General features: G+C 32.5%; 1 protein-coding gene across 13 annotated transcripts in view; it reads right to left on the bottom strand.

Moving 5' to 3' along the window:
• Window positions 1-6,586: 6,586 nt before the first annotated feature.
• The window catches only part of LOC121410040 (leucine-rich repeat-containing protein 71-like), a 64,074-nt gene continuing 58,368 nt past the window's right edge, over window positions 6,587-12,292 (bottom strand). For all 13 annotated transcript variants that reach the window (XM_041601862.1, XM_041601863.1, XM_041601864.1 and 10 more), the window contains 3 exons: window positions 11,939-12,050; window positions 10,794-10,912; window positions 6,587-7,313 (listed from right to left, as the gene is read on the bottom strand). In XM_041601862.1, coding sequence (XP_041457796.1) covers window positions 7,188-7,313; window positions 10,794-10,912; window positions 11,939-12,050 — 357 coding nt within the window. In that variant the 3' untranslated portion in view covers window positions 6,587-7,187. The remainder of the gene's footprint in view (window positions 7,314-10,793; window positions 10,913-11,938; window positions 12,051-12,292) is intronic.

The raw sequence follows: 12,292 nt of genomic DNA, 5'->3' as shown, positions 1-12,292 counted from the left end.
GTAACAATGACAATTTAATCAAATTTAGATGTAGAATAAGAAAGTCATGAAATTGTAAAGTTTTGCTAATTTTTACAAATTATGTAATATTACATGTAATATCAGATATTTCAATTTTAAAGCTTGGGTAAAGCTTTTCACTGATTCACCAAATATGAATATTGACCTAACACGTTACATGATGGATCAAATCAAATTTTAAATTATTGGAGGAAATAAAAATGATTACATTTCAAATGATAAAATATTAAAAAATTAGTGATATCATTGGCTCCCTCATTCCATAATGACAATGTGTATATAACTATTGTGTAAAAATATACAAAATTGAAAATGTCATGACTTTCTTATTTTAGATTAAATTTTGATGAAATCTGTGTTATGCTTCTTCAGTTTTCCTTTGGTCTACTTATTCAAATCAAGCTGTCGTTGGGGTATACAAGTCAGGTATACAATAGAGACCTTCATCATTAACCTTGAAAACTTATTGTGCTGTAATATAAAAAATATGCCATATAGATAAGTGGCCTTGCCTTTAATATCAAATTCAAGACCTGGCAATGAGTGAGCTGATAGTGTCACTTTTATACAGTGCATAAGTCAACTATCCATAATTTGAATAATCATCTACATGTAACTGAGAGCAATATTTCAGACCAGAATATACAAAACATGTTTTTTGTGGCCCTAAGAGATTTGACTTAGGCAGAGTTGTTCATATTTAAAATCAATTTGATTTCAGGATTGGATTAACTGAGGATCCTTACTCATGGTATGTATGCACATGTACACAGGTTTATGAGTAATGCAATCCAATCACACTGGTATCATATAGGAATTGTGTATTATTATTGATATCTAGAAATAAACATTTTACTCTTGTAAACAAAATGAAGATTTGATTTGACCACTGCCAAGTTCACTTGATAGTTTATGTAAGAAGTGATGACTGAAATTTATTTTGAATTCATGTTAGTTAGTTGACACATGACAATCTACGATCAAATTGAAAAAAAGAGATTGATAATACGATACAATCTTGTTTTCATGTTTTCTGAAATCCTTTCAATAAAGTTTGTGTATGTTTTTTTTTAACTTCTACTTTCATGTTGAAAATAAGCCAGCCAGCATGAACAATAAAGAGCGAGTATGTATACATTTTCTATGTACAAGTTTATATGTGTTCAATTATGAGCTGATGTTGAAATTCATTTCATCTATCAAATTGATACATGCATCAGGTTTCAAGCCTCTCCCAATGTTAGCTTTGAATGCACACCTGCAACATTGGTGGTACATATACGTTGAAAGTGGACTGACACATACCCAGCCTCATGTTGCCTATTCACATGACATAAGTCACCTGACTTTTTAACTTCTAAAGGTTTGCATTGCGAAGAGTGTATTGGGTTTCACAGTACACCATGTGATCTTTTGTGGGCATACAGTATTTTAATCCTGAAAAATACAACCCAAACTCGATGTTTTCATTCTCCCGGAGACAAGAACACACTTGTCAAAATGTCAAGTTTAGGTGGTCCTTTTCAGGACCATCCCATGAAAGATACACGGTGTACCATGAAACCCAATACACTCTTCATGTCAACATTTTCTATTGTTCACTAGCAATAACTATTGTTTGTTATTTTTCGTTCAGTGGTCAAGCCAGCCCAAGTCCACTTGGGGGTGATACAAATATCAATTACTGGACTGACGCAGCCTTCAAACCAGATGGTCTCAGTCTGAGTTGGCATCAAAATAAAGAGGTGATACACATTAAGTACAGCTGCCTCCGATGCCGGTCCACTTTTGGCATATGTGTATCACCACCCAAAGACTGTAAACTGTAAACAAGTGTTTTGTTTTAGGCATTACTTGTATTGCAATGTGTAACAATCAACCGCCTATTAAGAGAAGCATTTCTTTTTTTAAATGACTTCATTGAAAACAAGTAAAACGAGTGTACAAATCATTCAATAAAGAGAAAACTTTGATGCAACATATTGATAATCCTGTTTCCAATTTCAAATTTGAACTATAATTGCATTCATGTTGAGTTGATTTGGTTATAAATGCTCATTTTATTTTAAATATAAATGTAGCATTTTGGTATCTAAGTAAATGTATTGTACGAGTGGAGTTTCTATAGTAACAAAAGATTTTCTTGTGAATAAAACTCTCCAACTCCTTTTCATAATATAAATGTACATTTAGTTCTCTATAATTTTCGGATGGGTTTTAGACTGTTTCTTATCATATAAATCCAACTTTCATTTCATGCATTATTTAAGGAAATTAAATGGGGAAGATTTTAACTTTTTTTATGTGTTAGTGAATGACAACTCTATGTACCACAGGGAGATCTTGTATTTTGCTGACATACTGTTGATGCATACCTCTACTTTGAGTCTCTCCACACATGACTATATTACCCACCTATTTCTCTTGTTGCCTGTTGAATCAAAGATCCATGTTGATGTACTTAAATGTATTCTTTGTTTAGTTGCTTGACATGTACAGTACCATTGCTTTAGTTTTTAGAAAGCTGATATATTATTTCATGTTGTACAAATGTTCAGTATTAAAATGCCAAAGTGCAGTATGACTGCTTTGAATTAATGACTGAATTTGCCTTTATTTTCTAACATTTTCCTGTTTATATATCGACTTGAGCCTTTTTTCTTTAAAACACATTTCCTGTTTTTAAGATTTATTTTTTTTGCAGTAGAAGAAAAAAAATAATAGGAGTTATTTATATCATGTAATAATTTTTAAATTTTTACCAAAATGTTCTTATTTATCTGAGGTCAACTGTAACCAAAATACATTTAGTTATTCCTGAGATTTCTATACTGTGATACATTAGCCATAACTGGGGCCCGTTGCAGAAAGAGTTGCAATCAATTGCAACTCTAAAAATCATGCGCAACTTGATTTTCAACCAATCAACAGCGCGCATTTGGGACTTGCGATTGATTTTTTGACTTGCGTTTAAACGCAACTCTTTCTGCAACGGGCCCCAGAACATCTTGCTTGCATCCTCATTGTCACAGGTCACAGAGTTAGGGTTTTTCAAAGGGGTAGATAAAAAAAACTACTTTAAAAGTTTCGGGTTGAAAAGTCCAAACCATTTTTTTTTTCATCATGTTTTTGTTTAATCATGTTTTAATTGTGAACACTACGTTTAATGAAATGCTATCCCTCTGTTGCCTTTTTGTAATTGACTGATATTCACATATTTTTCTTGCTGCTAGTGAGTACATCATTCACCCGTATACCCTATTGTGATGGACTGATATTCACATATTTTTCTTGCTGCTAGTGAGTACATCATTCACCCGTATACCCTATTGTGATGGACTGATATTCACATATTTTTCTTGCTGCTAGTGAGTACATCATTCACCCGTATACCCTATTGTGATTGACTGATATTCACATATTTTTCTTGCTGCTAGTGAGTACATCATTCACCCGTATACCCTATTGTGATGGACTGATATTCACATATTTTTCTTGCTGCTAGTGAGTACATCATTCACCCATATACCGAATGCACCCACCTCCCTTATCATGTCTTGCACTGCTCCTATAACCCTCGCAGGATCAGGAATAAGAACGCCAATCTCATGCCATAACATAATGAACCTATCTTCAATTCATCAAGGATAGGCTCAACCAAGATTACACCTGCACACCAATTTATGTAGCTTTATATCTACTAGCAAAAATTGGAAGAGGGGATATTTCAATGTCAAGATAGGAACAGATAGACTGTTATTCCAAATTAGATTAATTAATCTTTGAATGATATCAAAATAGTATTGGTTAATGCTGAAAAAAATAATGGCAGAATCAGATTCCCACACTTAATAATTCAATTCAATTTTTCAATTTGTGCACAAATAAAAAGATTATTTTTTTCATTCTTGTACATGCATGTAACCACAGAGTTGAGGAAACTATCCCTAAATATTTAATGTTTCAAAATCACACTCTAATTACACATTCCAAACTGCTTCCTATGTACATTTGACCACCTCACACCCACATGTTAGTAAAATGCATTTTAGAGGGGAAGTTCACCCTGACAAAAAATTACTGCAAAAATAGCACAAAAAATAATGGAAATGTTACCAAAGATTTGAGAAAAATCCATCAAAGAATGAATAAGTTATTGGAATTTAAATTATTTGATTTTTGACGTCATATGTGAGCAGCCTTCCTCCACATTTTATGGTAAAAAAATCAATGAAATGACATTTTCTCTGAAAATGGAAAATTGTTTTTACTGTGCCTTCAGTATATCAATAGACAAAACATTTCACACCCATTCCTAAAAAGAAAACAAGTCATCATGAACCATTTAAAAATGGAAATTTATGCATTTTATATTACATAACATATGGGGCAGCTGCCCATTTATGACATAAAAAATCCAAAACTTAAAATTCTAACAACTTTCTTAATCTTTAATGGATTTTCCTTAACTTTCACCAATAGTTTTTATTTTTTCTGCTTTATTTAAAACAAACTTTTCTTCATGATGAACTTCCCCTTTAATGCAGGAAGTCTAAGTATGTCACTCCATACACAATGTTTCACATTTAATCTCTTTAATAGATATCATTCATATTCAAAATCTAATCTGTACAAATATATTACCAAGTAATTACATTTTTGAGAAAAAACAAAAACTATATATCATACATTTAGAAGTTTGAATTGATGTAAATATAACACAGTATGTACATGTATATATATATATATATATACACATATAAAAAAACATATTCAAATATATACATAAACTTATAACTTAAATGCAAACATCTTTTTCTGAAAAGAGTTGGCTCAGCAGAAGACTCATACATTGATAGCTTCCCTCTTGTTGTGAAGCCTTTCTAGTTAGCATCATGAAAAGTTTTCATATAACATTATATGTACCTTAACAAGAAAAACAAAATGACTTTGAAAGCTTACCCTTTTTGGTCTTTGTATCCAAAGCAACCCTTTGAAAATCAGAGATCTTGGAAAGGGTTATTTTGAAAATATCACAAGTTATCAAAATTGCAGTAACCAAAGTTGTAAGTTTTTCATGAAATGGTCCCTCTAAAGGTACCTTGTTAGAAAGAACTAAAGGTACCTTGTTTGAAAGAACTAAAGGGTTTAATCACACTTCAGACTAAATAGTAGTGCATAGAATATCACTTATGATTGCTCATCTTTCATAAGCTTCATAGCAATTCATCAAGATGATTGAAAAGACACTATTTATAATTTATACTCAGGATGTTTATTATATTGACATGAATGATGTGGAATACATGGTATGATTTCCCCGACTATCACAAGATATGAGGAGAATCATCACTTATTACACAAAGCCCCCTCCCATACACTTGGCCTATACAGCACCCTGTTGATCTCAGAATCTGCCAAGAACACTTTATCTGTCAAGTAAATTAGGCACTGGTTTATCTGAATCTTACCAATCTACTGAATATACATATATCATATGATAGTGATCAAATGATTTGGCACTCTCATTAAAGGGATGAAGAAATTTAGAGATTTTAAAAAATTCTGAATTTGTACTGAAACTCATTGAATCTCATTATGTTCTACTCAGAACGTTGTCTTTTCATTACCTCTGTGTGATTGATTCCCCAGATGAATTGATTATAACATCCTAGAAGCAGGCATAGAGGGACATGCCCCCCCTCCCTCTCTCCACCATAAATTCATGAACATTGTACAGCAGGCTTTATGAGAGGGTAACATCCACCTGTGATATATTCTTCATGCAGAATGTTTTTAGTGATGATATATACTACATATCAATTAAAAGACTTCACCCATGAGTGAATAGGGTCACAGGAATATTACAAGCTGAAATGAAATATGAAGGATTAATCTTTGCTATAATGAAATAATTTCACTGAACGGTTCATTTCAGATACAGAGAATCCGCATTTCCAAATCAGTACTATGTGATTTACAACATGAAGCGACAATGAATATAACATCATCATCTGCCAAGGTCTTGACATAGAACATAGCTTCGTACAAGTTCCATTTCCTTGATATTCTTACTATGAAAATATAAAAGCAATTGAATATCATTCAACAGAAAAGTTTAGAAGGGTTTTCAAACTCATTTCAAGACATGTGACCAATAAAAGATTCAATCATCAAGGACTTCATTAAAATAGTAGCTGAATTAGCTTGATTAGGTTTACTGGGTAAGACAAACTAAATAAGACAAAGGTTTTACTAAACCAGACATAAATAGGACTAACAAAGTTGGGCAATTCAGGGTTGGGATAACCAGCAGTTTATCTTTGGGTTAACAAGCACTTTATCTTTGGGTTAACCAGCAGATGATCATTGGATTAACCAGTGATTGATTTCATCATCTTATGAAGGACTCCATGGCTTGGGCTAGTAGATTGGTCATCTTATGAAGGACTCCATGGCTGGGGCTAGTAGAATAGATCATTGGGTTAACCAGCGGTTGACTGGTCATCATATGAAGGACTCCATGGCTGGGGCTAGTAGAATAGATCATTGGGTTAACCAGCAGTTGACTGGTCATCTTATGAAGGACTCCATGGCTGGGGCTAGTAGAATAGATCATTGGGTTAACCAGCAGTTGACTGGTCATCTTATGAAGGACTCCATGGCTGGGGCTAGTAGAATAGATCATTGGGTTAACCAGCGGTTGACTGGTCATCTTATGAAGGACTCCATGGCTGGGGCTAGTAGAATAGATCATTGGGTTAACCAGCAGTTGACTGGTCATCTTATGAAGAACTCCATGGCTAGGGGCTAGTAGAATTGGGTTAACCAGTGGTTGACTGGTCATCTTAAGGACTCCATGGCTGGGGCTAGTAGAATAGATCATTGGGTTAACCAGCAGTTGATTGGTCATCTTATGAAGGACTCCATGACTGGGGCTAGTAGAATAGATCATTGGGTTAACCAGCGGTTGACTGGTCATCTTATGAAGGACTCCATGGCTGGAGCTAGTAGAATAGATCATTGGGTTAACCAGCAGTTGACTGGTCATCTTATGAAACACTCCATGGCTGGGGCTAGGAGAATAGATCATTGGGTTAACCAGCAGTTGATTGGTCATCTTATGAAACACTCCATGGCTGGGGCTAGTAGAATAGATCATTGGGTTAACCAGCAGTTGACTGGTTGTCTCCTGAAGGACTCTGTGATTGAGGCTTGTAGAATGGATCTTTTTGAATCATCAGATCATGCAACTTCTGATAAGTCTCACACTGCCCAGAAACACTGTTCTTCTGTTTTATAGGGGGACAAAATGAATAATACTCCTTGTATCATGATATAATGACAAATAGAAAAGCTTTGATAATGACAATCACTGGAATTTCAAAGGAAATAAATGTTTTCTAATATACATTCACAAGTTTTCACACATAGAAACACAAATAGAATAAAGATATTTCACTGAAAAAGCAAAGACTGAGATTGTATAAAACCCCATTAGTGAGCTCCTCAGGGGGCCATTTCATAAGAAATGTTTGTAAATATACATTAATTTTGCACATTTGGTGAACCCTATCTTATGCTTAAACAGCATACTCAAAATTATTGGTTTTAAAATAGTAGGTGTGCATTTCCTATAAACTTGATAAATACATTAAAAAAATATATATTTATCTGAACTTTCTGTTTAGATGCATGTTAAAAATGAATAATTTCAATATATGCAGATTGTAGAAAGTTTCTTATTGTATTAATTATTGCTTTCATTAATAATTTAAAGTAAAATAATTCATAAAATTCATTTTGAAATGCAAGAAAATACTCTAGAATATGAAATAATAATAACAATTATACAATTTATAAGGAGCTACATAGTGGTGCTTCTATGTTAATTGTATGTCACTTTCACTAACACAATTTTAGTATAAAATGGCTTTAATATGAAACTGCTAAAACATAAAAAAAATCAGGCAATTCTTGGAATGCAGTCATTCTCATCAATGCTCCTGCCCTTGTTTCATCATCTTTGGCTTACAAGAGCAGGATACAAAACCTCAACTTCAGAGAAATTTTATCCTTTTCTAATATCCTGAGCCACTAAGAAATTGGAAACTGATCTGCCCAGATCTTTAGTTTTCTTTGGTTTAAAGAAACACCAGATAATGGTGATAATAATGTAGGCAGACATTTACACTTTTTAATTTTCAAATAATAGATCTCAAATATGTATGTCAATTTCATTTGTATGTAAATAGAAGCACACCTGCACAAGGAGTTTTAATAATCAAAGGATTTACAAAACTAAAGCCTTGATGATTCATCATCCAGAGCTCTTTCCCAATGATGTATTGATGAAAGGAAATAATCAGACATATATAAACCCACAAATAATGAATATTTTATTATTTCCTTTTGTAAAGATATCAAACAGGAAGAATAGATTTTGGCTGTTAATGAAAATACATTTATTATTAAGGTGTTTGCGAAAGTAATATACTAAATATGACAATTTATAATTTCAAATATCCCCCCTCAGCCAAATAAATCTTTACTCTTGTGCTTGTGTGTGTGCGGGGGGGGGGGTATACCTGATGAAATGCTAATGGATACAGTAAAAAAAGGAAATGAATTTAAAAAGAGATGCATTGCAAGCAACATTTGTGTTTTGATTAAAAGTTAAGCTCTCTGTTTTAAAAAGGAATGATCTCTCTCTCAAATTTAAATGTAAATCATGAATGAGCATGCTAACACAGGGAACGAGGAGAGAAAAAGCAAAGCTGACAGGAGAATTGATGATAATCCATCTCAAAGATCATCAAGGTACCAACAGGGTATTATTCAACAAAGCTTTCCTTTAATAGATCATTGCAAAAAATTCTTCCTACACAGTCATGATAATTTCAAAAGAAATTCCTTACATAAGCTATAAGAAAAAGATATCCAACATTTGATGTTTCAAGAAATGCTGTTGGTATTCATCATTTCTAATGAAACAAGAAGCGGGTGTTGGATTTACAATGCACTATATAATGTCTTCTGCTGGGTCATGTAACAAATCTTAGTGCATGAATATAAGGATGATATTTGAACACCTGATTATATTGAACATATAAACAATCCGGTAACACTTTGTAATTCCGAAGGTTCTTTATTCCGAAGATTGGTAATTCCGAAACACGTAAATTGCCTATACCTCGATGTTCGTTAATCCAAAACATAAAAGGGTTCATTAATCTGAACATTTGTGGCGCTATTTCCAAGGTTCGTTATTCCGAAGGTTCGATAATCCGAAAACGAAATAAGGTTCGATGTTCCGAAGGTTCGTTAATCCGAAAACAAAATAAGGTTTGTTGTTCCGAAGGTTCATTAGTCCGAAAACGAAATAAGGTTCGTTAATTATTTTGTTTTCGGACTAACGAACCTTTGGAATTACGAACCTCATTTTGTTTTCGGATTAACAAACCTTCGGAATTAGGAACCTCACTTCATTTTTGGACGAACGAACCTTCGGAATTAGGAACCTCATTTTGTTTTCGGACTAACGAACCGTCAATATTACGATCCTTCGGAAATATTAATCTTCAGAATAACGAATCCTCGGAATATCCGATCCTTCGGAATAACGATGCTTTGGAATTACGAATGTATGAGGTGAGTCTACAAGTGTACAATTAAATGTTAAGCTTTGTGTTATGAGGCCCATGCAATAGTAACATTGTCACTCTACTACAGGTGATACAATTAGCCAAACTTTTTACTCAGTCAAACTCTACATCCAAGTGATGTCATTGACAAAATATGCTATGGTTTCAAAGTGATTAATTCAAATTAGTTAATTGATGATAACTCTGTATATCAAAGTTTATATAGCATCAATGTAGAGGTTTCATGTTACAACATATTCTCCGCCATATGGTTTGTCCAAACAAAGCATCAGTAAGACATACTGTAATTAATCAGATTGCTTACTTGAATCGAATGTAAAATTTATTGCAATTTATTATAAAGCTTACTAGAAATGAGTATAATACTTACTGTAATTGATATAATACTACTGTAATTGATTATAATGGGATTGATTGTAATACTTACTGTAATTGATATAATACTACTGTAATTGATTATAATGGGATTGATTGTAATACTTACTGTAATTGATATAATACTACTGTAATTGATTATAATGGGATTGATTGTAATACTTACTGTAATTGATATAATACTACTGTAATTGATTATAATGGGATTGATTGTAATACTTACTGTAATTGATATAATACTACTGTAATTGATTATAATGGGATTGATTGTAATACTTACTGTAATTGATATAATACTACTGTAATTGATTATAATGGGATTGATTGTAATACTTACTGTAATTGATATAATACTACTGTAATTGATTATAATGGGATTGATTGTAATACTGTAATTGATATAATACTACTGTAATTGATTATAATGGGATTGATTGTAATACTTACTGTAATTGATATAATACTACTGTAATTGATTATAATGGGACTGATTGTAATACTTACTGTAATTGATATAATACTACTGTAATTGATTATAATGGGATTGATTGTAATACTTACTGTAATTGATATAATACTACTGTAATTGATTATAATGGGATTGATTGTAATACTTACTGTAATTGATATAATACTACTGTAATTGATTATAATGGGATTGATTGTAATACTTACTGTAATTGATATAATACTACTGTAATTGATTATAATGGGATTGATTGTAATACTTACTGTAATTGATAATCTCATTAATCCTTTGAGTGCAGGGTGGGGTGAAAGAGTGCTCAATGTTTGTTGATACTGTACAGCTAATAACAAAGATTTCATTCCTGATTCACCAATGTGATTACCTGGGTAAACAAAATATAAATGATTACTTGAATATTACCAGAGAATACAGTGCGTCCCACAAAAAAGGAAATCTGTATTCAGAGATAGATTTTACAAAATGTTTTTACTATAAATTTGATACTCATGGCCAGAATGGAATCTCATCTCTAATTTAAAATCAAGAGCTTAGGAAATTGTTCATGCATTGCAGATAAGAAACAATAAACATTGAGACATATCAGAAACAATTCGCGCAGAAACTCACGTGTGAATCTGAATCTACTCTCATTTCAGGGATCCGTGAGAGAATCTTAACAAAGAATACAAAAGAAATTCTAATGTGCCAATCGTCGAATAAGCACGATTGTCGTATCATGAACAAATTTTGTCAAAGTTTTCTGCGCAACCTGGTTTTGACATCAAAATTTCAAACTCCTCTTGCTCATTAATGTGTTAAAGTATTCGTCTCATATTAGCTGGTATCAAAATAAAGAATTGAATTATTTGATTACGTAAATGAAATATCATAATTCATTAGCCTTTGAAGAATGAAGACAAGGGAATTCCGGTTTCCTTTTTTTTCTGGGATGCACTGTATATAGCTCAAATTGGTATTTAAGTATACTTTTAGGGCTGATATTGTATCTGAAACATCAAATTACAAAACAAATTTGATTTTTGGGCTACTTTTCAAAGCTTAAATTTGCAACAATGGTTAAGTTGTAAATTTGTACTACATAGAGATTTTCCAGGGCTCTTTTGAGCATTTCTGGGTAAAATTGCCTGAAGCCTCTGTGTAATATTTTCCCTGCTGTAAAATATTTTGACCACTTGTACAGATAGATTTTGGTAATGTTCACAATTTATGCAAAATTCTTCCCTAAACCCCAACGATTCATTATGTTATAAAGAGAGAAAATGGAGATACCTATTGGATCAAAAATGAAGGAAAATGGACTTCTACTGAAAGATTTACCCTTTTTCAGTAATTCTTATTACAATTAAGAGCTACAAGACAGTTGCAATGGAATATCAAATGAACTAACGTGTAAGATTGAGATTAATCAAAGCTCTGTTTCCTGGGATCCACAGTTGACCATCAATAGACTCAGGTTGCTCTGCTATCAAAGGATTAATAGCTTCTAATATATCAGGTGACTGAGAGGGGAAAAAACATAAAGAGGATATAATGATACAGGTGCAGATATGGAAATATATTTCTTCTCAAGTACAGCACATCGCAAAAATAGAACAGAAGTAATTCAAAATAATATACTAAAATAATCACCTAACAGTTTTATGATTTCTATGAAAAACGAGCTTCATACCAGAAATCTCTCTGGTTGAAAAAAAAACATTGTATATCTCCTTAGATTATCATATTCTAATAAACTATGATG

Source organism: Lytechinus variegatus, chromosome 3 (assembly GCF_018143015.1).
Source record: "Lytechinus variegatus isolate NC3 chromosome 3, Lvar_3.0, whole genome shotgun sequence".
In the NCBI taxonomy this organism is placed as follows: domain Eukaryota; kingdom Metazoa; phylum Echinodermata; class Echinoidea; order Temnopleuroida; family Toxopneustidae; genus Lytechinus; species Lytechinus variegatus.
Note: the sequence above shows the minus strand (reverse complement) of the source record. Positions and strands in the feature narration are given on the sequence as shown.